This window comes from Pseudorca crassidens, chromosome 12, assembly GCF_039906515.1.
Source record: "Pseudorca crassidens isolate mPseCra1 chromosome 12, mPseCra1.hap1, whole genome shotgun sequence".
Taxonomy (NCBI): Eukaryota; Metazoa; Chordata; class Mammalia; order Artiodactyla; family Delphinidae; genus Pseudorca; species Pseudorca crassidens.
The window spans coordinates 80,937,874-80,965,709 of record NC_090307.1 but is presented as its reverse complement, the minus strand read 5'-3'; the positions used below and the strand labels follow the sequence as shown (position 1 = coordinate 80,965,709).

At 46.0% G+C, this 27,836-nt stretch overlaps 1 protein-coding gene across 2 annotated transcripts in view; it reads left to right on the top strand.

Moving 5' to 3' along the window:
• The window catches only part of VSIG10 (V-set and immunoglobulin domain containing 10), a 37,512-nt gene extending 12,127 nt beyond the window's left edge, over nt 1-25,385 (top strand). For both annotated transcript variants that reach the window (XM_067700761.1, XM_067700762.1), the window contains 7 exons: nt 7,444-7,746; nt 9,433-9,693; nt 16,289-16,582; nt 19,357-19,467; nt 19,781-19,796; nt 21,311-21,522; nt 22,432-25,385. In XM_067700761.1, the coding sequence (XP_067556862.1) occupies nt 7,444-7,746; nt 9,433-9,693; nt 16,289-16,582; nt 19,357-19,467; nt 19,781-19,796; nt 21,311-21,522; nt 22,432-22,487 (1,253 nt within the window). In that variant the 3' untranslated portion in view covers nt 22,488-25,385. The remainder of the gene's footprint in view (nt 1-7,443; nt 7,747-9,432; nt 9,694-16,288; nt 16,583-19,356; nt 19,468-19,780; nt 19,797-21,310; nt 21,523-22,431) is intronic.
• Nucleotides 25,386-27,836: the final 2,451 nt, after the last annotated feature.

Sequence of the window (27,836 nt, the reverse complement as noted above, 5' to 3'; positions counted from 1 at the left end):
GAGGGCCTGCTTTCTGGTTGGCAGATGTGTGTCTTCTCTCCTTGGTGGAGAACAGAGAGGGAGGAAGCAAGCTCTGTGGGGTCTCTCCTTATAAGGGCACTCATCCCATTCATGAGGGCTCTGCTCTCATGACCTAATCCCCTCCCGAAGGCCCCACCTCCAGATGCCATCACACTGGGGACAGGCTTCAGCATGTGAATTTTGGGGGATACAAACGTTCGGTCCATAGCACAGGTGTCCTCCGGTTTCACAGACACCAGGGCCCTCTGGAACGTCAGGCCTCGTCCCCATTCCACGAGAGACCCCAGGCCAACACCAGACCCTTCTGGGCACCAGGGAGCCCCTTCTTGCTCCTCAGACAGTGGCAGAAGGGGAGGCCTTGGCATCTCAGATTGGAATTCAGCCCTCATTTCTGCATGGAAGATTTAGGAAAATGGATTAGGCTTGACCCAACCACTACTTCCGGGAGGGTGGTGATGTTGCTGAGTGGCTGAGGGCATACACTCTGAGGCCCAGCTGCCCGGGTTCAAACGCAGGTCCTGCTGGCTGTTGTCTTTGTGACCTTGGGGAAGTCGCTTGAACTCCTCCAACCTTAGTTTTATCATCTGTGAATTCAGGGGTAATGGTGGAAGCTAGGCACAGATTCCCTGCACACATTCATGAGATAAACACGCACAGACTTCAGCATAGAGTTGGGCACACGGTGTATATGCACTTGGTCCATGTTACCTCCATCAACTGGTTAAGGAGGTGACGGGATTCTTGTGGGAAAAATGCATCTCAAGTTCCCATCCGTGAGTACATCTGGGCTTTTCGAAGAAGACCTTCGTGCCTCTTGCTTTTCCCGTCTTTCTACTGACATGGTTGATAACTTAGTCTCTTAAGGAGAAAAGTTTGGAAATATTCTAACATGGCCTTGGAAGCTAGGGGAAAAAAATCTGAGATGTGGCAAGTTGTTATCTGTACGTGACCTTGTTTTCTTGTTTTGTTAAAAAAATTTTTTTTCTTCCAGCTTTATTGAGGTACGATTGACATGCAGCACTGTATAAGTTTAAGGTGTCCAGCATAATGACTTGACTTACATACATCATGAAATGTTGACCGCAGTAGGTTTAGTGAACATCCATTGCCTCATATAGATACAAAATTAAACAGCAAACAATTATTTCCTGTGATGAGAACTCTTAAGATTTACTCTCTTAACTTTTATATATGACATACAGCAGTGTTAATTATATTTATCATGTTGTACATTACATCCCTAGTACTTATTTATCTTATAACTGGAAGTTTCTACCTTCATCCAAGTTCCCCTCCTACTCTTCACCTCTGATAACCACAAATCGGATCTCTTTTTATGAGTCTTTTTGTTTGTTTGTTTCTGAAGTATAAGCGACCTATAGCATTGTTAGTTCCTGTTACACAACACAGTGATTTGATATTTCTGTACTTTTCAAAATGATCACCACAATAACTCTAGTTATGACCTGGCTCCATACAGAGATATTACATAATTATTGACTATATTCCCTGCACTGGATGTTTCATACCCATGACTCATTTATTTTGTAACTGAAAATTTGTACCTCTTAATTTCCCTCACCTTCCTCCCCTCTGGCAACCAGCTGTTTGTTCTCTGTATCTATGACTCTGTTTCTGTTTTATGTTTTTTCATTTGTTTTATTTTTTAGATCCCACATATAAGTGAAATCATACACTTATGACTTTCTCCATCTGACTTATTTCACTTAGCATAATATCCTCTAGGTCCTCCATATTGTCACAAATGGCAAGATTTCATTCTTTTTATGGCTGAATAGTATTCCATTGTATATATGTACCACATCTTCTTTATGCATTCATCCGTTGATGGACACTTAAGTTGCTTCCATATCTTGGCTATTGTAAATAATGCTGCAGTGAGCATAAGGGTGCACATATCTTTTCTTTTTTCTTTTTTGGCCATGCCACATGGCATGTGGGATCTTAGTTCCCTGACCAGGGATGGAACCCATGACCCCTGCAGTGGAAGCATGGGGTCTTAACCACTGGACCACCAGGGAAGTCTCATATCTTTTCTAATTAGTGTTTTCATTTTCTTTGGATAAATACCCAGGAGTGGAATTGCTGGATTGTGTAATAGTTCTGTTTTTAATTTTTTGAGGAATCACCATACTGTTTTCCATAGTGGCTGCACCAGTTTACGTTCCAACACCAACAGTGCACAAGGGTTCCCTTTTCTCCACACCCTCTCCAACACTTTGTCATTCATTGTCTTCTTAGTAATAGCCATTCTGACAGGTGTGAGGTGGTATCTCACTGTGGTTTTGATTTGCATTTCCCTGATGATCAGTGATGGTGAACATCTTTTCATGTGTCTGTTGGCCATCTGTATGTCTTCTTTGGAAAAATGTCTATTCAGTTTCTCTGCCCATTGTTTAATCTTTTTTATTATTTTGATATGGAGGTGTATGCATTAAAGACTTAAATGTGAGACCTGAAACCATAAAACTTCTAGAAGAAAACATAGGCAATATGCTCTTTGATATCGGCCTTAGTACTTTTTTTTTTTTGGATATGTCTTCTTAGGCAAGGGAAACAAGAGCAAAAATAAACAAATGAGACTACATCAAACTAAAAAGCTTTTTGCACAGTGAAAGAAACTGTCAACAAAACAAAAAGGCCAATTACTGAATGGGAGAAGATAGCTGCATATGATATATCTGATAAGGGGTTAATATCCAAGATATACAAAGAACTGTAAGTCACCTTGAATGTGTGAATGGACAGAGATGCTGCAGAAACATGAAGCTGGCTGTATGAGGGCTGGGAGCTTTCTCCCTCCTTACCACCTGGATCTCTGCTTATCCATCAGTGGGCATTTGGTGCCTCTGCCTTCTAGGGAGTGAGGTTTTCTATAGGCCTGGGGTGATACAACCTGTCTGGAATGGGCACTGCAATGTGACTTTGTCATTCATCTCAGGAGTAAGAACTCTGCACTGTTCCTTGTTAAGTTAATGATGCAGTTGAAGAGTCTTGCCATTGAGATTGGGACTGCTGCTTCTGAGGGTACAGAAATCCCTTAGTCCAGAGCAGTTCAGGATTGCCACAGCTGTTTATTTCACTGACTTACCTACCCATCCGCTCCTGCCTCCAAGTCAGGTGGATACGAGGTTAGAACCACTGTGTGTTTACCTGCAGAAAGCCTGGAGTGGGTGGAGTGGGTAGCACAGCCCTTAACATATTCCGGTAGAATTTGTGCTTCTTTCAAGAGATGATCCCTTAGCCACTGGGGAGCTGAGTGGTACACAATGCCAGACTCTCCCTGTGTCTATTTTTCTCAGGCCCAGCAAGTGTTGAGGGAGCATTTGAGTTGGTTGGCACATGGGCAATGAGGAAGCTGGTTTGTATCAACCTCCAAGAGCCCCTTTGGATTTGGGGTTTGGAGGATGGGAGTGCTCCTGTTTAGCTAGTAATGTGGCTGCCAGTCCCAACTTCCAGGAAAGGGAGTCTCAGGAAAGCCCCATGTTCCCCGACTAACTGGGCCCATCTGATTTGTACTCGTTCTGTGATGGTGATGGTGTCACTGTGCCCTATCACAACATAAGGTCCTAGGGAAAGGGGATGTTGGGCATACTGAAGAAAGATTGCTGGCCCCGTCAGAAGATGGGATGAACTTTGCCCAAAGATTGATTAACCTGAGTCTTGCCAAGCTCATCTGAAGCAGAGATGTATGCTTGTAAGAGGCTGAGGACCTCTGGGTTTTGGTCTTCTGGACAGAATCAGTGGTCACTAGGGAGGTGGGGAGGCAGTGGGGTTGTTATATTCACCTCTATGTTCCATCTCCTTCTTTTTTTTTTTTTTAATTTGGCTGCGCCACACGGCTTGGAGGATCTTAGTTCCCTGACCAGGGATTGAACCTGCGCCCTCGGCAGTGAAAGCGCAGAGTCCTAACCACTGGACCACCAGGGAATTCCTTATGTTCCATCTCTAAGTGATATCAAAACACTCTGTAAGTTTCCCCAAGGATCTTGTCCCACTGTGGAACAACAGGTACACCCACTGGTTAGCAGAGGCTAGTCAGTACATTCTTAGGTCATTTTCAAATAAAAATGCTGGTGTGAAGAATAAATGTAGGAAAATAACTTTTCGTCTTGTCAAAGAACCCAAGATACAAAGATGGAAATCTCCTATTTTGTGGGTCCCTGAGATGTAAATTAACTCTTTGAGACACTTGACTGGCCAACCTATAGTTATGGTGGGGAAGGAAAGAAGTGAGTTCTGACGTCAAGAATGACTACAGAGAACAGGAAGGCAGCAGCAGTAGTGGATTGTTGTAGAACAGGAATCAAACTTTTTCTGTAGCGGCCAGACGGTAAATACTCTAGTCTTTCTGAGTCAACAGGTAAAAACGAGGATATCATATAAGTACTTATATAACAAGAGAGAAAACAAATTTCCACATTTTTTTTGTTGACAAAATTCAAAATATAATAATAACTGAGTACATTTTTTTTTTCTTTTGGACGCGCCATGAGCCTTGCAGGATCTTAGTTCCCCAACTAGGGTTTGAACCCAGGCCATTGCAGTGAAAGCGCTGAGTCCTAACCAGTGGACTGCCAGGGAATTCCCATAACCTAGTACATTTTTTTGGTAGTGCAGGCCTACTAATGAGAAGAATGGGATTCTTTGGGCGGGGGAGGGATAACATTTCACTTAGTTGGGGTTCAAAGTTAGTGTTCTCTCTCATCAAATCGATTGTGGATGTTCATCTGTACATACCGTCTTAGCTTGTAGGCTGTACAAAAACAGACAGTGGGCCGTTTGCCGATGCATGTTCTAGAATCAATCTACAAGTATACTACTGTTAATAATGTCAGATAACATTCATAGAACATTGACCACATGTCAAACACCAGGCTAAGTGTTCTGCTTATATTCTCTCATTGGATCCTTCAATAACCTGGTGATAGAAGTTACTCCTGTTCTTTTCATTTCATAGGAAGGACAGGAGGGTGAGAATAGGAGGGATGGACACTTGCTCAAGGTTGTCTGTCTAGAAGTGGCAGTAGAATTTACACCCAGGTCTGTCTGAATGCAGAGTCCAAGTTCATAACCACTAGGCTAAGGCATCCATCCAAGAAACTGACATGACCAAGGCCTCCATAAGATGCTGAACCTTTGTAAACACGCTGTATTTTTATTTATTTGCTGTTTTATTTTTGTTTCCTCTCCTACCTGTCTGTCTCTCCGAGTGATTGCTACCATCACCCTGCAAGCAAAAAGGGCTGGTGGTTTCTGTTTAGGAATATTAGCGGCGTGGAGAGAGAGGTGGGAGGGATGGAAATGGGTACCGCCTTCTTTTTAGTCAGAGTAAGGGAAGAACCCCAGGGATTTAAGAAGATGGTGTCAGCTTTAATTAAGAAAGCAGACTCAACCCAAAGGTTTATAAAAAAGCTGTAACCTATGAACACTTAATTCAGAAGGCACTTCAGGTTCTCTCATTTGATTTTTTTTTTTTAACCCTTCCGCCTACAGCGTTCTCATCCATTCCCTTTATCCAAACCCATGTTTTGCTCAGCATTGTGTTGGTCAAAAGCCCCTCCCAGGGAAGTCCTTGGCGGTCCAGTGGTCAGGACTCGGTGCTTTCACTGCCAAGGACGAGGGTTTGATACCTGGTTGGGGAACTAAAATCCCGCAAGTCACGTGGCGCAGTCCAAAAAAAAGCCCCATCCCAGCCAGTTTCTGGGGGTCTCATTGTTCGTGACAGGCCTCTGTGGCCCTTCAGACCACAATTTGGAAGACCCACATGGTCCAATCTAACACAGTACCTTTGCTGGCCCAGGTGTGGCTACCAATACCACAGAGGTACCCTGTGCTTGGCTGGGTGCTCGCCAGCTGTGGGCACTCCCTAGGACCTGCTGGTCCACATACCTACCCAACTAGTCAGCAACAGGCAATGGGATATTTGAGCACCTCCTAAACTACAGTATAATTTTTTCCCCAGACCCTCTGTGGGAGGTGACATGATTCCAGCAAATCATTGCAACTCTTAGGAGCCAGCCCTGATAGACAAGCATATTGTCAAGAATATTTTCCTCAGAAACCCACAATTTCTATCGTTATACAATGGCCCCAGAATAGGTGGAAGTAGCTTCTGTACTTTGAGGGGATCTGGCAAATCCTTTCCTCCCCCTAATAATTTATCCCCTGGGCATATTTTTGTCCAAAATTCTTCAGTCATAGATTTATCCCTTTGGCCAAGCATTGCCCTTTCTGGACTCTTCTTAAGAGGAAGTCTCTGGTGGAGGCAACACACTACAGGACTTTAGTATATATAAGATCAAAGAGGATCTTAGATGCACTGGGTACCAATCGTGGGACGGCCTTTCTGACACTGTTCTGAGTGCTGTATGATACTAATTCATTTAATTGTCATGACAACTCCATAAAGTGGGTTCTAGCATCACCCCCATTTTAGAGATGAGGAAATGGAGGCTTAAGAGAAGTTAAATACTTTGCCCAAAGTCACACAGCTAGTAAGTGGAGTTAAAACTTGGGACTGGAACCAATGTTTCTTGTCTTTCAGTGTGAAATTGTGCCAGGGGTCCCCAAGACCACCCCCAGCTTCACTGATTCTCTAGGAGAACTCACAGGACAATGAGGACCACGCTCCCAAGAGTCCTCTCCCAGTGCAGTCCCGTGGGACACGCTTAATTCCTCCAGCAACAAGTTGTGGCAACACGTGTGGAATACCTACCAGGGACGCTCGATAGAGACTCCAGCGCCCTAGGTTTTCACTGGGGCTTGTCACATAGGCATCCTCTGCCTAGCACATACCAAAATTCCAGACTCTCAGCAGGAAAGCAGGCGTTCAGCATAAGCCACACTGTTTGTACAAACAGTTAAGGCCTGGTGAACCCCACTCTTACCAGTTCTGGGAACGGTGGGAACCCCCCTGAAATCCAAGCTCCTAGTTGCCAGCCCAGGCCAACCTTGCAGGCAGGCCTTTCTAAGGAAAGCACTCAGGCCTGCTACGTTAACTCTTCTTTTTTCTTTTGTGGGATCTTAGTTCCCCAGCCAGGGATTGAACCCAGACCCTTGGCAGTGAGAGTGCAGAATTCTAACCACTGGACCACCAGGGAAGTCCTGCTATATTAACTCTTTAAGGCACAGATATCCTTTCCACTCATCTGTGTTTTTGAAAAGGGGCGATTTGCATTTTCCGTCTTCTGTAAGGACTGATCCCCTCAGTAAATCTCACGGAATTGCTCAGGAGTAAATTAAAGCATGGCTAAGGGCACTTGGCAGTGTTTGTCACACAATAAGTGGTTGATATTGTCATCCTCACTGGCTGCTTCCTGATCATCTCTGTGTCTCTTAGAGCTGGTAAGGGGCTCCAGTTAACTCTTACGCCTTCCCCACCCGCTCTGTCGTTCCCAGGAGGCCCCTATCAGGTTGAGGTCAACATCTCCAGCACTGGCAGGCTCCCCAACGGCACGCTGTATGCGGCCAAGGGCTCCCAGGTGGATTTCTGCTGCAGCAGCAGCTCCTGGCCTCCGCCCATTGTTGAGTGGTGGTTCCGGGCCCCGGATTCTAGCACCGAGCCCTTCGGAAACAACCTGACGGCCAGCTGCTTCACGCTGTTACTGATGTCGCAGAACCTCCAAGGGAACTACAGCTGTTTGGCCACAAACATGCTTGGCGGGAGACATCGAAAGGTGACCACCGAGCTCCTGGTCTACTGTGCGTAAGAAGTGCTCCCCTCCCCCACTCCTTCGCCTTGACCCTTTGTGAACTGCGTGTGTGTGCCTCCCCTTTGTATACAAAGACTTACCTGGTGCACAGGTTCCAACATGCTTCTGCAGCTCCCTCGACACACACGCACACGTGTCAGAGAGAGTGTTGCCTCTTCTGGAAGCTCACTGCTAACTAGGAGTACGGGAGAGTCCCTGTGAGTCATAGAGGGGAATGAATGCCAGGTCTAAAGTTTTTTTTTAATTGAGGTGAAAGTATATAACATAACATTAACCATTTTAAGATGTACAGTTCAGTGGCATTGAGTCTATCCACAGTGTTGTGCAACCATCCGTTTATCTAGTTCCAAAACATTTTCATCACCCCAAATTGGAAACCCCATATCCGTGAAGCAGTCACTCCCATACCCTCTTCCCCCAGCCCCTGACAACCACCAGTCTATGTTCTATCTCTATGCATTTGCCTCTTCTGGACATGTCATATAAATGGAATCAGACCCTATATGACCTTTGGGGACTGGCATCTTTCCCTTAGCATCATGTTTTCAAGGTTCATCTTGTTGTAGCTTGTGTCGGTACTTGCTTTCATTTCTTGGCCTAAGAGTATCTATTGTATGGGTCTACCACAATTTGTTTATCCATTCATCTGCTGTCACGCTCTCCGTGAACACAGGCCCTCTAGCGCTGTTAAGAACCAATAGTTTATGAATCTTTATTTTTCAGGTGAAGAAACAACAACCCAATGCACCTATGCACACATTTAGTGGAGGAAAACCACTGTAGAAATAAACACAGGGTGCACTCCTAATCCATGCTAACCAAAGGGAGCATGAGAATGACAGTTAGCAGGCAGGGCAATGACACACTTACTTTATACATTATTCAGAGCCTTTGTAAGTCTCAATGCTGTCTATCATAAATGACATTTATCGTATATAAAGTCATATGTGCTTGTTGTAGGAAACAGATGAGAAGAAAGAAGAAAATAATCACTTGTACTCTAACCATCGTTTTGGTATATTTCCAATAATTTTTCTTTTAGATGCCACATATCTACAAATTAAGATCCAAATTTCTATTTATATGATATAAAATATATAAAGGTATATGACATACATAATATATATACTATCTACATACATATATAATATATATTATTTTATATATAATTATGAACACATAGGTTACAACAGGTTTGTAATTTGTTAAATTTTTATATATTCTTTTAAGTGGTACTTGCACATAGCAAAAAAAAAGTGTGTGTTGAGGTTTGGGAATGAATAACTCTCCTTCCTGCAACTCCCTCTAGGGACCAGTAGCACCCAGTAGAACTTTCTGTGATGATGGAAGTGTTCTCTTCTGTATGGTCTAATAGCTACCATGTGTGATGACTAGGAAGTGTGAGTAGTCTGATGGAGGAAATAAATTTGTAATTAAATTAATGAAAATTTAAATAGCCACACGTGGCTAGTGAGAAATGCAAATCTCTTCCAAGATTTAACACCCAGCCGAGGAAACCCAACTTGTGTCAGGCACTAATTTGTGCTAGGAGCTATCTCAAAGTACACTAACTGGGGTTGACGTTTCTCTGATACCCTGGTTCTGTAACCCATAGGGTCAGCCCGGTGGCTCATCTTAGTCTGTGATTAAGGCCACGTCCTCTGGTGTTTTGCAGCGCCCCCTCCGTCAGCCCCTCAGTGCTGGGCAGAGCTGTCGCCAGGATTGTTCACGCTGCAGCTCAGCTGTCGCTGGGCCGGAGGATACCCAGACCCAGACCTCCTGTGGACAGAAGAGCCAGGAGGTGTGGTTATGGGGACGTCAAAGCTGGGGGTTGAGATGCTGAACCAGCACCAGCTGTTGGATGGCAAGAAGTTCAAGTGTGTCGGGAGCCACATAGTGGGGCCGGAGTTGGGAGCCAGCTGTGTGGTACAGATCAGTAAGTCTGCTTTGCCTTGTCCTGGGGTTCTGGGGTCCACTCACCTTCCTCTTTTCTGGGACAACCCTTTGAAAGAAGGTCTGGGAGAGAAATCCCAGGGTGTTGGAGTGAACTGAATTCCTTCCATTTCTTCCTTCCTTTTGCTTTTTTTTTTTAAATTGAAGTATATTGGATTTACAATATTGTGTTAATTTCTGCAGCAGAGTGATTCAGTTACACACACACACAAATATATGTATACACACATTCTTTTTCATTCTGGTTTATCACAGGATATTGAGTATAGTTCCCTGTGCTATACAGTAGGACCTTGTTGTTTATCCATTCTATATATACTAGTTTGCATCTGCTAACCCCAAATGCCCTCTTCATCTGTTCCTTTCAAACTTTAAAGATGCTTATTGAAACTTCTTGGTTGTAGTCCAAGCTAGTTTTCCCTTGCAGTTTCTAAGTACCGAAGATGGAGCAGTGAACAAGACAGACAAGGTTCATTTACTAGTTATCTCCTGTTATGGAACAAATTACCCCAGAACTTAATGGCTTCAAACAACAGTCATTATCTCACGATTTCTGTGGGCCAGGAATTCATAGAGGGCAAGGTGCTGACATCTTGATTTAGAACTTCAGACTTTCCGAACTGTGAGAATAAATATCTGTTGTTTTAAGCCACCCCGTTTGTGGTACTTTGTTACGGCAGCCTCAGGAAACCAATACAATGCGTAAGCCAGGGCCAGAGTGTGTTGGGTTGTGTTGGCCCTGGTGAGGTTGTCCTCACAGTTTACGAGGATAATCCTCAGAGGTGCAGCTGTGGAGAGCTGACATGCTGAGAAGTGAGCCCTGCTGTGTCAGCAGGTGCTTGTTTTCCCAGGCAAGTGGCATTCAGATGGTTCACCCTTCCCACTAACTCATTCAGCACACTGCTCCCGGGTGTCCCCTCTGTGTCAGGTACCATACCTGGCCTTGGGCAACAGAAGGGACCAAGACTCGCTTTCTGCCCTAGGACAGGGCTTGGTAAACTATGCCTCATGGGCCAAATCCGACCCAATTGGTTTGGGGACCATTTTTAAAAAATGAGATTTAAGTCACATAATATAAACGTCACTATTTTTTTTATTTTTAGTTTTTGGTCGCACCGTGCAGCTTGTGGGATCTTAGTTCCCTGACCAGGGATCGAACCTGCGCCCTCGGCAGTGAAAACTCAGAGTCCTAACCACTGGACTGCCAGGGAATTCCCTAAAATTCACTATTTTAGAGTTTATAATTCATTGTTGTTTTTTTTTTTAGTATGTTCACAATATTATACTACCATCACCATTCTAATCCAGAATATTTCCATCACCCCCAAAAGAAACCCTAGCAGTCACTCTCTCTCATTTCCCAGTACCTCCACCAACATCGAGTGTTATTAAATTTTTAGTTTTTTCCTGTTTGCTAGTTGGGATATGGCATATTGTTTTCATTTGGTTTTCTTTGATCACTGGTGGAGTTGATAGTTTTCATATGCGTACTGACTTCCTATATATTGTCTGTGAATTATCTGTTCATATTTTGTCCATTTTTCTATTGGCTTGTTCATCTTTTCTTATTATTCCATAAGAGTCAGTTAATTTCATAGAACTGTCATGCACGTTATAGATATTTTTCTGGCATATTTGGCTCCTAAACCACATTTCTGCTAGTGATGAGCAGTTTCTGATTTTGAAATGTTCACCTCTGTCAGTCCTGTTCTTTTTTTTTTTTTTTTTTTTGCGGTACGCGGGCCTCTCACTGTTGTGGCCTCTCGCGTTGCGGAGCACAGGCTCCGGACGCGCATGCTCAGCGGTCATGGCTCACGGGCCCAGCCGCTCCGCGGCATGTGGGAGCTTCCCAGACCGGGGCACGAACCCCCGTGTCCCCTGCATCGGCAGGCGGACTCTCAGCCACTGCGCCACCAGGGAAGCCCGTTTTTTTTGTTTTTAATAAATATTTATTTATTTGGCTGCACAGGGTCTTAGTTGTAGCGTGCAGGATCTATTGATAGTTGGTTGATCAGGGATCGAACCCGGACCCCTACATTGGGAGCACGGAGTCTTAACCACTGGACCACCAGGGAAGTCCCCTCTCAGTCCTGTTCTTTCAGATTGCTGCGCTCAGATGGTCTTTGACTCTTTCTTATTAACTTACTCTTTGTAATCCTCACAGTAGCCTGCAAATTAGAATGATTGGTAAATTGCAGATGATAACATGTGTGAACTAATTTACCCAAGATCAGTTGGCTCGTAAGTGACGGAGCCAGCACATAGCCAGGCTGGTCTGACCCCAGCACCCTTGCTTTTATCCAGGTAGTGCTGACTGCTTTCCTGGTGACCTTCCACACATGATCTAGCAAATCTTTTTGGGTAGGATTTAGGTGCTCAGCATGGTTCCAGGTACTGTGGAGGAATACAAAGTCTTTGCCTTTAAAGGACTTAAACTTTACTTGGAGAGAGAAGTCTGGCCAATGTGGAGCAGGAAATGACAATATCACAAATACAACTGACCCTTGAACACCACAGGTTTGAATTGCGCGGTTCCGCGTACATGTGAATTTTTTTCAATAAATGTTGTATCTGTATTTTCACTTAACAGATCTTTAAATTAACTCACTGTGGGGAAAATTTTGTGTCTGATTAGAGATCACAGGATATAGAATCAAAAGAACTAGGGTTTGAGTCCTGATTCTATCCAAACTGTTTCAGCTTCCTGTCCTTGGGCGAGTCATTTATCAATTCCTTTGCTTCTGAGGCAGAGAGAGCAGGACGTGGATTTTTAGATTTCTCGCAGGTTGGTCCCCCAACCCCCATGTTGTTCAAGGGTCAACTGCGATGGTGACATTAACATTTACTGAGTGCAGATAGAGTGCAGGTGCCAAGTGTTTTGCACACAGTATCTCGTTCAGTCCTCAATCACCCTGTGAGCTGAGAGCTCGTATTATCCCTCAGAATTAGTTTCCTGGAGCTGCTGTAACAAAGTATCACGAACTTGGTGGCTTAAAACAACAGCCGTTTATTCTGTCTCAGTTCTGGAGGCCAGAAGTTTGAAATCAAGGTGTCGGCAGGGCCGTGCTCCCATCAGCGTCTTCATGGGAGAATCCTTCCTGGCCTCTTCCAGCTCCTCACGGCTCTATGTGTTCCTTGGCTTGTGGCTGCATCACTTTGTTCTCTGCATCTGTTTTCATGTGACCTTCCCCTCTGTGTGTATGTCTCCCTGTGGCCTCTCCTCTTCTTATAAGATACCAGTCCTTGGAGTTAGGGCCCACCCCCAATCCAGGATGATTTCATCTTGAGATCCTTACCTTAACTAGTTACATCTGCAAAGACTCCATTTCCGAATAAGATCACATTCCGGGGTTCTAGGTGGACATGAGTTTGGGGAGGATGCTCCATTTTACTGATGGTGAAACAGAGGCAGCCGACTTGCCCAGACTGCAAATAGAAAGCAGTATACACACTCAGAGTGGTACATAATGAGGATGTCTGAAGTGTGTTATGGACAGTAAGTCCCAGGAAGTGAATAAATGATGGACCGATGCTGAGAGAGGGTGAAATTAGCAGAGGCAGCTGGTGGGGTTGTGTTATTTCGCCCTTACCCTTCCATTTTATTTGCAGATCTTGCCTAAGTCTTTATTCCTGTGACCCCTGAGACTTGACCAATAATTTGAATCTAAATATGTGCTCAGGGTTAAGAAATGTGTCTGGAGAAGGGAGCTGACCAGAAGTTTTCCCAATTCCAGGAGCACAGGAAGCAAGCACAGAGCCTGGGCCCTTCTCGGACTCTGATGCCGTCCAGTTCTCCCCGCCTCCCTCTTGGGCACTCGAGCCTGGATGTGCATACAAGTCACCTGGGGGGTCTGGTTAAAATGCAGGTTCTGACTCTCTTGGTGTGGGCGGACACAATATCTGCATTTCTAATTGCGTCCAGGAAGTGCTGATGCTGCTGGTCCGAAGACCACACCTTGAGTAGCAAGGCCCTTGCAGGCGAGGGGTGTCTGGATCATTCCACTTGAAAGGACTAGTACGACCCTGAAGTGTAATGCTAACATCCACCTCAGGGATCCAGGGCAGTGTAGCCCCCAAGCTGATGAAAAGTGATGCTTTTGGGGAATCCTGCTGCCCAGATCTATCTATCTATCTATCTATCTATCTATCTATCTATCTATCTATCTATCTATCTATCTATCTATCTACCTTTTTTCTTTCTTTCATTTCTTTTCCTTCCTTCCTTCCTTTCTTTCTCTTTCTTCCTCCCTCCCTCCCTCCCCTTCCTTCCTTCCTTCCTTATTTCTCTCTTTCTCTCTCTCTCTCCCTCCCTCCCTGCCTCTCTCTCTCTCCCTCCCTCCCTCCCTCTCTCTTTCTCTCTTTCTTCCTCACTCCCTCCCTCCCTCTCTCTCTCTTTCTTCCTCCCTCCCTCCCTCCCCTTCCTTCCTTCTTTCTCTCTCTCTTCCTCCCTCCCTCCTTCCCTCTCTCTCTTTCTTTCTTTCCTTCAGCTGTGCCACGCAGTTTGTGGGATCTTAGTTTCCCGACCAGGGATTGAACCTGGGCCACCCGGCAGTGAGAGCACCAAGTCCTAACCACTGGACGACCAGGGAACTCCCCAGATCTCTCTTTATATGGTGTGTAGCCTCTAAACTGAAGACGCCAACTCAGCCTACGATAAGCTGCGGTGTTACTGTTACGGAGCCCCGCCCCAGCATGTGGTCCGCCTCTTGCAGATCTGTGAGGGCCCAGCAGCACCTGCCCCACCCCTGACGCAGTAACCCTTTAAGTGAAACTCGTTGAATTTATAGGTGCCACACTAGCTGGATGGTGACACAGCTGTCTGAGGGGTGAGTGCTGTGTCTGGCAAAAGTACATGATGTTTGTTTGGGGTTCAGGGGAGGTGCACTGGGGGAATTGTTTGTTCTGCTTTTAATAAAGGAGGAGGGGGCCGTTTACCACACGTTGGTTCGGGACCCCCAAATACAGCCACACTGGTGGGGCTTGTCCCTGCTGCTGGCGTTGTGGCCCTAAAGGAAATCCTGGCTAACCACAAAGCGGGGAAGGGGCGATTTAGCAACATGGGGGGGTCTGACAGTTGATCCAAGAAGCAGTGTCCGCAGGTGAGTTTTCTGAGCAAAACCAGGCTTGGGGTATTCTCTTCTGTTAACCTGACCTCGAGAGAGAGGCTTCTGGGTTGTTCCACCCCCATCCCCTTGCCCCTTGCCCCTTCCGCAGATGCCAGCAGTGAAACCCTAGTTTCTCTCTTGGAACAACGGCCAAGGGGAAGCGTGTAGTTTCACTCTCCAGGGCAGGAACCCAACATGCTGCTCTGTATCCCTCAGCTGCTGAAAATATGGATTTCATAAATCCTCCCAAGATGAATTTGCTACCCTTCCCAAGAGGGTGTACATTTTGGGAAAAGGCTTCTCTTGCAAAGTATACAAGTAGATAGCCATAGTAGACCTCATAGCTCCCTGTGTCCCACTTAAATCGGACCCCAAGGCCACAGGGACGCCACATTCTGAGTTTTCTAGGACAGACCTGTGCTAGACAGAAGAATGGCCCCCAAAAGATGTCCACATCCTAATCCCCAGAACCTGTGATAATGTTCCCTTACATGGCAGAGGGGCTTTGCATCTGTGATTAAGAATTTTGAGGTGGGGAGAGTGTCCTGGGTTATCTGGGTGGGCCCAGTGTGATCCCAAGGGTCCTTATAAGAGGGAGGCAGGAGGGTCACATGCAGTAGTGAGAAGTGACGACAGATGCAAGAGGTAAGAGTAATTCAAGGAAAGGACTGCAAGCCAAGGAATGCAGGTGGCTCCTTTCTAGAAGCTGAGAAAACAAGGAAATGGATGCTCACCTAGAGCCTCCAGAAGAGACCAGCTCTGGCCCACACCTTGATTTTAGTTCTGCAAGATTATTTCGGACTTCTGACCTCCAGAACTATAAAAGGATAAATTTGTGTTGTTTTAACTGCTAAGTTTGTGCAATTTGTTACAGCAGCAACAGGAAACTAATACAGCTGCCTTCTGTCCCCTGGAACACCCTTGTCAGGCTGTGTGCCCATATCTCATCTCATCAGTATGGTTATTATACATAGAAGCTTACAGCATAAGAAGTAAGGAGATGTGGACCACAAAAGCGTGACTCCTTGGGTTCCATTCTTACATAGAGTGACCAACTCATCTTGGTTTGCCCGGGACTTCACCAGTTTTAGCACTGAAAGCCCCCAGGTCCTGGGAACCCCCTCAGCCTTACGCAAACCAGGACATTTGTTCCCCCTGAATCCTAGCTGCTCACTTATTTAGTCATGTGACTTTGAGCAAGTTACTTAACTTTCTCTGTGCCACAGTTTCCCCATCTGCAAAATGGGGATAACAAGATTGTTGTGAGAATTATTAATTGGGTTAATAAGTAGAATGGTGCCTAGCCCATTGAATGTTCAGCAGATATTAGCTTTTATTATTATATGAGACCAGGTGCAGTACAGAAGTTCCTGGAGCTGCTTTGTTTGGAAGAAGTAATATTCTTGAAATTCTCAGACCACCGATTGAATCTCCTTCAACGTTTGTCTTTCTTTACCTTCTTCTGATGGTCAGGGAGCCCCTCCCTTCTCTCTGAGCCCATGAAGACTTGTTTCGTGGGAGGCAATGTGACGCTCACCTGCGAAGTGTCTGGAGCCTACCCCCCTGCCAAGATCCTGTGGCTGAGCAACCTCACCCAGCCGGAGGTCATCATCCAGCCCAGCAGCCACCACCTCATCACCCAGAGTGGCCAGAGCTCCACCCTCACCATCCGCAACTGCTCCCAGGACCTGGACGAGGGCTACTATGTCTGCCGGGCTGAGAACCCCGTGGGGGTGAGGGAGGTGGACATCTGGTTGAGCGTGAAAGGTGAGTGAAGTGGCCCCGGAGGAGGAGGAGGGCCGAGAGCTTCAGAGGACCTGGCATCATCATGGAGACAGCTTGGTGCCTCCCTACATGTGGGTCACTGCCATCTGGGAGAAGGCCTGTCTGCTTCCCTGTGGCTTGACAAGGTGGATGGGAGAATTATTGTCCAGTCCTAAATCTCTAACATTTGCATAGGGATAAAAAAGTTATTTAATATCTGTTACACCCTAAAGGAAAAAAAGTATATATATATTAAAATAAAATACATACATGTATAAAATAGATATAATTTATATATATATATATATAAAATGTAAGCTGAGAAACATAATAGCAAAATGAACACCCAGGAAACTAACATCCCACTTAAGATATAGAACAGTGCCAACACTGCTGGAATTACCTGCAGAGAGTGTGGCTAGTGTGGCCAGCTAAGAAAACAGGATGCTCACTTAAATTTGTATTTCAGAAAAACAAATAATAATTTTTTTTTAATGTACGTCCCCAGTATTGCTTGGGACATACTTATTCTAAAAAAAATATTCATTGTTTATCTGAAATCCAAATTTAAGTGAGCACGCAGTATTTTATCTGGCAACCCTACCTGTAGGCCCGTTTCCAGGCTTATCCTGGGCCTTCTGAAAAAGGTGACCACAATCCTGAGTTTCATGTTTTATTTAAGAAAAAATATGCTGCATACGTACACATGTCTACATAATATATTGTTTGTTTTAGAGTTTTGAAAAATGGCTGTTACCATACAAGTGTAGTCTTTTGTAATTTGCCTTTTTTATCCCACATTTTGTTTCCAGAATTTATTCCTGCTGATGTGTATAATTATACTTTGTACCTCTGTACTGCTGTATAATTTTCCATTGTATCACTACTCCACAACTAAGTTATTGATTTTCCTGCTGATGGATGTCTGTGCTGCTTCTGATTTTTTTGTTGCGATGAACAAACTGTGTTGCTATGGAAACCTTTTTACCAGCCCCTTGTGTACATATACCCAGGTCCCCAGGCAAATATTTCTCTAGAATATTTGTACAAGGAGTAGAAATGAAGGTTAGGTTATGTGCATTTTTATCTGTGAGATAGCATCAGATTATTTTCCAGAGTGGTTATACCAATTTCCATTTGCAACAGCAGTCATTCCACATTCTCACCCACAGACTTTGTGATTTTTGCCCATCAAGCAGGTGTAAAATGAAATCTCACTGTGGTTCTCATTTGAATGTCTCTGATTGCTAAGACGGCTGAGCATTATTTCATATGTTTATTTGCTCTTTATGTTTCATCTGTGAAATACATAATTGTGTCTTTTGACGTTTTCCCCTTTCCTATAGATATATAGGAGTTCTTTAGAAATTCCATATGCTAATTGTTAGTTTTACATGCTACAAATATCTCCTTTCAGTTGTCTTTCTTGTTTTCTTTATGGTATCCTTCGATTTGCAGGCATTCTTACTTTAATGTTGTTGACTTTATGAATCTGTTCTTATATCATTAGCAATTTTTGTGTCTTAAGAAATCCTTATCTATCCTATGGTCATGAAAGTATTCTTCCATATTTTCTTAAAGTTTTAACACTTGCCTTTCATAGTTAACTCTTTAGTCCATCTAGAATTGATTTTTGTGAATGATGTGAGGTAGACATCAAGTTTCCTCCACCCCCCAATTTGGATAACTATTTGGTCTAGCACCACATCCTGAAGAGTTCCTCTTCTACTCACTAGTCTGTCTTATATCAAGTTTCCTTCTGTGTGTGGACCTGTTCTTGGATTCCCTATTCTGTTCTCTTTTTTTAAATATATATATATATTTTTGGCCGTCCCAAGCAGCATGCGGGATCTTAGTTTCCCCGACCAGGGATCAAACCCGTGCTCCTAGCAGTGGAAGCGCTGAGTCTTTCTTTTTTTTTTTTAATAAATTCATTTATTTATTTATTTTTTCTTTTTGGCTGCATTGGGTCTTCGTTGCTGCGCACGGGCTTTTCTCTAGTCATGGCGAGCAGGCTTCTCACTGCGGTGGCTTCTCTTGTTGTGGAGCACGGGCTCTAGGCGCGCAGGCTTCAGTAGTTGTGACTTGCAGGCTCTAGAGCGCAGGGTCAGTAGTTGTGGCTCACGGGCTTAGTTGTGGCATATGGGCTCTTCCCCGACCAGGGATCGAACCCATGTCCCCTGCATTGGCAGGCGGATTCTTAACCACTGCGCCACCAGGGAAGTCCTGAAGCGCTGAGTCTTAGCCGCTGGACTGCCAGGGAAGACCCTCCCTATTGTGTTCTATTGATCACTTCGTTGTGGCACCAATAACTCACACTCTTAATTACTATGACCTTAACAGCAGTCTTGATGGGTGGAGACACAGAGATTTTAACTTTTCAATGTTCTTCTTTTTTTTTTTCTGTTTTTACTTTTTTTTTTGAATTTTATATTTTTATATAAAATTATATTTTTATATAAAATTAGTTTTATATAACTAATTCTTATTAGTTATCTATTTTATACATATGAGTGTATATATGTCAATCCCAATCTCCCAGTTCATCCCACCACCACGCCTCCCTCCAGTATTCTTTTGCATCACAGGCTTTGTTTGATTCCCACAAACTGAAGTAGAAAAATGAGATCTTTATCTTGCTCTGCAGAGAGGTCATATGCCTTGCCCAAGGTCATGAAACCGAGATAAGAGTAGGATCCAGGCAGAGGAGGGGAGGTATTGCCCTCCTAGCTGTTTGTATCACGTGGCCGAGTCAAGGGTATGATTTGTCTTTGCAGAACCTGTAAACATCGGGGGAATTGTGGGCACCATCGTGAGCCTCCTTCTGCTGGGACTGGCCATTATCTCTGGGCTTCTGTTGTACTACAGCCCTGTGTTCTGCTGGAAAGGTAAGGGCTTCCCGGAACGGTAAGGGCTTCCTGGGTCCCTTTGCTTCTCTCTCAGGCTTCTTGAGAGGGTGTGGGTGGGGGAAGGTGGCCCCTGTTATGCTCCAACCGAAGCTCCATTCGAGAGGTTTCCAAATTGGGTTTAGATGTGCAATAATGAAGCACCTAAGAACCATGCCTGAACACCCTGTCATCTCTCGTGTTGGGTCAGTTTTCTCATTGTCCATTCTTTTGTAAATGTTAGATTGATTAGAAATTTCTGTGAGGCCGAAGTGGATATTATTGGATATTAATGTTTTTTCCTTTCTCCTTTCAGTAGGAAGCACTTTCAGGTGAGTGTTCCCTAGACTCAAATCAAAAATCTATTTCCATGATGTCTTCACTGACGTTTTGTTTATAACGTTTCATAAGAACAATAATGACCACCGCCACTGGGGACCTACCACAGGCCAGACACGGGGCTGGTGCTTCCTCAGGCATTATTACAACCCCGTCGTAAATTCTTCAGGGTGCTGCTCTTGTCTCCGTGTCCCAGACAAGTCGAGGGAGGCTCAGGGAAGCAAAAAGCCGCTTCTGCAAGCTCATCCAGGGAGTGAGCTGCCGTGCCTGCAGTCAGACCTGGGCCTGACCCGATTCCAAAGTCTGTGCTCTTTGTACAACGCCAGACCTCAGGGCCAGGCACATTGCTGGACTGTCACTGAGGCATAAAGACAGCATGTACATGTTGAGCCCAGTCATTCATGCATTTGTTTTATTTAGTTTTCCTTTTCTAAAAGGAAGAAGAAGTCATAGTCTCACAGCATGTTTTGGAAGACTAGTCTGAGCATGCCCAGAAGCCCCTCCCAAAAGGAAACCTCAGTAGGGGCAAAGCAACTAAATGGAACTTATGTATTAGCCTCCTAAGGAGATTCTGGGTGGGAGCAAAGAACTCTTCTCTTTGCTCCTCTTATCCGTTTATAACTATGGGGTATTATTGTTCTGGGACCATCGTTCATAATGAGGGGATTTTATTGTTCTGGGACGATCTTTCAACGGAAAGTGTTACCTTTACAGCCCTGTTTTTGAGGGTCATTCTGGAATGAATCTGTCATTCCCCAGGCTTATTTTTCACAGAAGGGAGCAGCTTGGCATAATGGGAAAAGGCTTTGGAATGAATGGACCTGGGTTCACATGGCAGCTCTGCCCTTCAAGCCCGTGGCTCCTGGAAAATCCCTGACCCTCTCTGAGCCTTTGTCTCCTCATCTGTTTCTCAGAGGCGGGCTGTAAGGATTAAATGAGAATGCGATGCTCCGAGGACTGTGACTGGCCCGTGAAATGTACAGTCTGGCTGGGCCGGCAGAACTAGCAACAAACTAGAGAACAACTCAGTGCCAAACCGCTGGCCGTGGACGCCAAATTCAGTCATAGTTCAAGGCTTCAGGGGGAGGCAGAGGATTTTACTTGGGCCTTGAAATAATGACAAGGTGGAGAAATTTCAGTAAGTGCAGGAGAAATAAGGGCATTTCAGGAAAGGAACAGAGCGTCTGTGTACGTGCTGTGAGGGGAGCTGAAATGGTGGGTGCTTGGGACAATGAGGTCATCTGCCTGAGAAGCAGCAGGGTGGGGAGAGGTGGAGCGCTAAAACTCACCCAGCACAAGATACAATTATCTAGACAAACCTTCGGCAGCATCTCCCTGCGAGGTTACAGTCGCACTGTCATCTCACGACTCAACCAAGTTGAATACGTGAAGAATTTTCCATGTTACCAAAGGGGCTGCAAAGAACCAAGTGTTTCCTGTTCAGCGAGGGCTGAAGTTGGAGAAAACAGGGTATCTTCTTGATTATTTCTCCCCTTCTGGAAATTAGGAGGCAAGACATGGGTGATGTCATGGTTTTGGTGGATTCAGAAGAGGAAGAGGTGGAGGAAGAGGAAGATGCTGCAGAAGAGGAAGAGGAGGAAGCAAGTGAGAGGGAGGAGTCTCCAAAAGAAGTAACCAAGTACGGCCACATCCACAGAGTGACCGCACTGGTGAATGGGAATGTGGACCGGATGGCCAATGGACTCCAGGCTCTGCAGGGTAAGCTCTTTGTCCTTAGAAGCTCTCTGCGAGGTTGTGGGGGGCTTCCCTGGAAGAAATCTCCAAGGGTCTGTCTTTTAAAGGTTGGGAAAGACAGTTAAAGTTTAATCTAGAATCTGAGAATCTCCTATCAACTACCTACACGCTAATTAAATGGACAAATATTTATCAAGGGCCTGCTCTGGGAAAGGCACAGATTGGTACTGTCAGGCACTAGAAAAGAAAGACGGATGGTAAAGGGCTTTACGAGACCAGTTAGGGCGAACAGACTAAAACACGAGGGGGAAATGAAAACAGAAGGAAGATTTAACCAACCCTCTGCGAGAGCAGTAGAGGAGCTTTGGCAAGAAGGAATCTGATTCCTTGCCTGATGAATGGTACGTTTACAAATCACAGAACCTCAGGAGAAAGATGAGAGCCCTGAGGGGTGCACTGGTTGGGAGATGTTTCATGGAAGATGTGGACTATGAGGCACGTCTTTCAGGACAGCTAAGTTTGAATAAGCAGAAAGGAGGGGTGGTCCAGGCGAGGGGAATGGCAGAAACCAAGAGTGTGAAGGGTGGGCAGTGTCAAGCATGTCAGAGGATTTTGAGTGGAAAGAACAGGTAAAAGCGGGGATACACACCCTGCCCCACCTGCTCCTCCACCAAGTCATCAGTAAAGGTCTAGAAATAGAGGTAATTGAAAACTGATTGCAGGGGGGAGGAATTCCTGGCAGTCCAGTGGTTAGGGCTCTGCGCTACCACTGCAGGGGGGCATGGGTTCAATCCCTGGTCAGGGAACTAAGATCCCACGTGCCACATGGAGTGGCCAAAAGAAAAAAAAAAAAAGAAAAGAAAACTGATACAGAAACAGAGTCGCCCCTATTGAGATTACTCAGAGTTGGGTCTACTTTTCCCTCCTGTACAGATGACAGCAGTGAGCAGCAGAGTGACATCATTCAAGAAGAAGACAGGCCAGTTTGAGGAAGACAACTGTCCTTTGTTATCCTGTCTCAAAAGCTTGGAAAGCTACGTCGAAGATGAGTTTTATATTGTGCTTCAGTTGACTTGCATCCCTGCCTGAGGGCTGAAAACGGTTTGTGGCTCTCAGCAAAAAAAAGGAAAACACACACACATCTTTCCTTCCCTTTTTCTTCTTTTTTCTAAATTGGTTTGATTTACTGTAAGTTTTCTCAACAATGCTGAAAAGCTTTGGAACGGGCAGTGTTGGGGGGAAAGCTGCATTTGGTATCTGAGGTGCCCCTGTCGCTGTGCCCCTGGCTTTCTCCAGGTTGACTGATGATGAGATGGGGGAGGCACTTGGCCTCGGCGCCCTTTGTCACTGTTAAAGTCTGTAACCAGCTCGCCCCAGCACACAAGGGAATACTGTGGGGTGATAAGGACACTTCCTTTTTCACTGCCCCGGTGAGCTGAGGAACCAGGCACACGTCAGCTCTCTGGAAAAGGTGAGGGGGGTCAGCTACTGATCCTAATCCGAGGGAGGCACTTTGGTTCGGGTTTTGAGTCGGAAACACCTGGTCTTGAATCTGGACTCTGCTCCTTACCTGTTTCATGGGCTTGGGCAGGTCCTGAGCCTCGATTTCTTCATCTGTGAAATGGGTGAAATCACACCTATCTTACAGGGCTATGGTGGGGACCAAGGTACTTCAGGGTGTGAGCGTGCCTCGGAGGTGCTCCGTAGATGTTAGTTATCTTCTCCTTTGCCTTCCTTAGCGGAAGAAGAAAAATGTCAACTGTTCAGTTACAAACTGCTGCCTGGGCCTTCCATTCTCTGTAGAATATTCCAGACCAGGGCATCATCAGAGCTCTCCTGGGGATTTTTGCCTCCCTGGAGATAGAATTCTTTTCAAAAGAGGTAGGGGCTGATAAGAGGAAGTGCCTTTCATTAGAATCTCGCATTTTCCAGAGCTTCGTGTTTAGAAAAGCCTCTTAGGTGATGCACTATTAGCTTTCAGACTTTCCCATCCTTCCTTTCTCCTGTGGCTTTGAAAAAGGCAAGGAGAAATGTTTTGTAACAGAGTAGATCAGTTCGTCTGGCCTCGGTTTCTTGATCTTGGAAATGGGAATGGGAAAGCTTGTTTCCTTCCTACTTCTTAAGGAAGATACGCTGCTCAATAATGCTAAGTTTTGAATGAAAATAACATATGATGAGTTTAAGCTGCTGCTGTTCCCTGTACAGTTTAGAGATTTTTTTTTCTTTCTAATTTCATCCTAATCTCTTAAATGTCAGGGACCTTCTAAGGGTGTAAAATATGTGTGCTAAACTTGAAAATCTGACTTGAATTTGCACTCTTCAATGTTGCATATCCTGCTCTGATGGGCACGACTTAAAGGAGAACTTCCCTCTCCAATAACAGGACTTGGGACTCCTAAGATGAGAAGTGTGTTGCCTGCAGGGTTACCTTGCAGGTGTGGTTGGAGCAGGTCCACTTTCTTGGATGAAGGAACTAAACTGAGGGAGTCACTAGAAGTGAACCCTGTCCCCAGCTCAGAACACTGGGGAGGTCAGAGGCTGGCTCCAATGTCTACCCGTTAGGGATAGCTGTGACCTGCAGTTCTCTTGTTGGGCTGGGTCTTTCGCTGCGTGGAACCTCACATTCTTTTTTTGCGTTACGGGGGCCTCTCACTGTTGTGGCCTCTCCCGCTGCGGAGCACAGGCTCTGGACGCGCAGGCTCAGCGGCCATGGCTCACAGGCCCAGCCGCTCCGCGGCATGTGGGATCTTCCCGGACCGGGACACGAACCCGTGTCCCCTGCATCAGCAGGCAGACTCTCAACCACTGCGCCACCAGGGAAGCCCGGAACCTCACATTCTTAACCACTCTAACCAGTCTAAGTTAGTGTCATTTCAGAACGGATAATTGACAGGTTGTGTTTAAACTCACTGCACACTGAGCTGGTCTCTGGATCCGACAGTCCACCCTGCAGAGGCGACCATACTTAAAAAGGGAAAAAGCAAAGAAACTATTAGGGAAAAAAAAAAAAAAACCCTAGCTGGGAATGCAGAGAATGATTTGCAAGATCACTGAGATGCTTCCTGCGACTTCCTCTTCTCCTGCGTGCACACCTAATGATAGGGAAATCTTCGAGGCAGGATTTTTCCACTAGTAAATGGGAGCTTCAGGGTCTTGGTGCCAAACATTATTAACCCTTGTCCAGCTGAGCTGTGATTGTTGTCACTTATATCTGAGCCCTGTGTGCACAGATAACATTGCTGGGTCAGTTAAGAGCTGAGGTACTGGGGGGGTCTTCAAGCTTTAAGGATTTTAAAGAATTAGGGCTTTTTTTCTTTTCTTTAAGATGACCCATCCCCAACTCCACCAGTACGTTGACAGCAGGTTACAGACTTTCTGTGGCAAAGTCCAACTTGTTACATTGTGCTTTAAAATAAAATCTTATCTGAATGTATTGTGAACTGGAGATGAAGAGATATACTTACCAGAACCAGGAAGATAAATACTTCCAGGCCATCGCAACTGACATTCCTTTTCCTCAAAACCTGGTGGACATTGGGAAAGGGGCTGTCATAATCCTGTGGCTTTGATAGCAGCTCCCATTCTCACAAGCACACACCAACCCTATTACTGCAGCAGGAAAGCCCATGATGGAAAATTTCCCTAACCCAGGCACTGAGACCTGGAAAATCATCCTTGCTGGGTAAAGTTTATTATGATGCAACATGTGCCAACCGGCATTTCTCACCATGGTCCTGGCCAGGAACTGCTGCAAAAAGAACGAAACAGATCTCTCTGCATTATTTACATTTTAATAATTGGTGTGGAGGCGAGGTTGGGAGAAATTCATTCTGAGGTTATAATATGGATTTTTTTAAGATAATGGAATAAAGTTATTTTTAAATAAATGCTTTAGTCATCTTCATTTAGACCTGATTAATAAACTGAAAGATTTGGGGAAGTGGATTTGCTGCCCCCAATTTTTGTTTTTTTAATTAGCTTTCCCAATATTGGTAACAATATTGTCTTCCTTGCCGTGTTATTCTTTTCCACGACTTGTAGATCCTACCCACCCTCTCATCTCTCCTAAACTCAAGAAATTTGTTCTCCATTGTTTTCTTGCTACATACCCTCAAACACACGCCTCTTTTTGGTCAGATTGTTTTATTTATTTATTTATTTTTGGTGGCGTTGGGTCTTCGTTGCTGTGTGTGGGCTTCCTCTAGTTGTGGTGAGCAGGGGCTACTCTGTTGCAGTGCGCGGCCTTCTCACTGCCGTGGCTTCTTTTTGTTGCAGAGCACGGGCTCTAGGTGTGCGGGCTTCAGTAGTTGTGGTTCATGGGCTTAGTTGCTCCACGGCATGTGGGATCTTTCTGGACCAGGGCTCAAACCCATGTCCCCTGCACTGGCAGGCAGATTCTTAACCACTGCGCCGCCAGGGAAGTCCCTGGTCAGATTGTTTTTTGTTCTGTTTGCCATGCCCTGCGGCTTGCAGGATATTAGTTCCCTGACCAGGGATTGAACCCGTGCCCTTGGCAGTGAAAGCGCGAGGTCCTAACCCCTGGACCACCAGGGAATTCTTTGGTCAGATTGCATGCTTTCTAATATTAAAGGGCTAGGGTAGGAGTTGTCATGGAGCAGTAGACTGATGGGCTGTCTGAAAAGACAATTTATATCAGCTGTCGGGTCCTTGTAGCAGTTGGTGGTTTTGGAGTTTCTCACAGGGTTCAGCTAATTGTAGTCACCAGAATGTGTCACCTCACCTCCCACTTGAGGTGGCCCAACTCCACTCCCTGTTCCTGTTCTAGGCCTCTCTCTTGGGTCATTCATCTCTCCCGTTTCTTTACTTCATTCCAAGCTTCCTAAGCTCTAATCAAAGCTGTCCCATTTTCAACTTCCTTCCTTTTTAACCAAACCCATGATTCCTACCTTCACCTCAGTTTCACGTTTGTTTATTTAAAATAAATTTATTTATTTAGGCTGCGTTTGGTCTTCGTTGCTGCGCACTGGCTTCTCATTGCAGTGGCTTCTCTTGTTGCAGAGCATGGGCTCTAGGTGCGTGGGCTTCGGTAGTTGCAGCACGCGGGCTCAGTAGTTGTGGCGCACAGGCTTAGCTGCTCCGCGGCATGTGGGATCTTCCCGGACCAGGGCTCAAACCCATGTTCCCTGCACTGGCAGGCATATTCTTAACCACTGTGCCACCAGGGAAGTCCCCCATGTTCTTTTTAACCCAGTCCCTCCATTTTCATGTCCCGTGTGTGTTTAATCCAAGTCTCTGTTTTCCCAGCCCCTCATTTTACCTTCGCCTGTTTTCACTTCTGTTCCGTGCTGTCCCTCAGGCTTCCTGGGTCGCACCCACGTTCACCCAGCTTGTCCATTTCTGGACCCTACCACCACTTTTGACCCCTCTTTTTCTCTGGCTGGCTGCCCCTTGCCCTCCGCCCCTTTTAATCGCTGCACCTTCATGTTTTCACCCTCCATTTTCCGGTGGGCTTTTTTTTTCTGGTTCCCATTTTTTAAGCACGGCGGCTGACGCCTTCCTCTCATCCTACACTTTTACTCCTACTCAGCCCCTTCATTCCTCTACCGCGGCTCCCATTTAACCTGTGAGCTCCCCGCCGCCTCAGGTTGCCAGTTTTACTCCTCTGCCTCATTTCTTCTCTCCCGCCGGGGTTCCGGGACCCCATCCCCCCAGTTCTCTCCTCAGTCTTCGCTTTTCGTCTCCCCCATTCTCCTGACCGCCGGCGTCTTCAGGTCCCCCTTCCGCCCTGGTCCGCCCCCACCCCCGATTTTCCCCCTGTCCCATCTCCCCCCGTTTTCTCCTCAGCTCCCCGGTGCCTTTCCGTACCCCCTTCCTCGTTTTCCCCTCAGCTTCACCTCACCCCGTTTTAAACCCACACCTCCTCCCTCCATCCCCGATCATCGCCTGGCCCCCCCACTCCGTTCCTCCCATCCCCCCCATTCCCGCCTTTCCCCCTAAGCCCCGCTCCTCCCAGGTCTACCAGAGGCGCTCCATCTGTCCCCTGGTTCTCCCACCCCCATTTCCCCCTCCGGCCCCCGTTTCCCCTCGGCCCCGCTCCCCGACCCCCTCCCCGCGTTCACCTGCCTGCCTCCCACCCCGGTTTTTCCCTCAGCACCCCCCGCCCCAGGTTATAGTCTGTCCTCATAACCCCCCGTTCTCCTCTGAGCTCCGCTTCCCACCCCCGGGTTTTCACCTGCCCCCCCACTTTCCCCGGGCCCCGCTCCCCCAAACCCCAGGTTTTTCTCCTGCCCGCGTCCACCTGCCCCGCCCCCGCTTTTCCTTCGGCCCCGTTCCCCCCCCCACCCGCACCCCCAGGGCCGACCCTTTCCCGCCCGGCG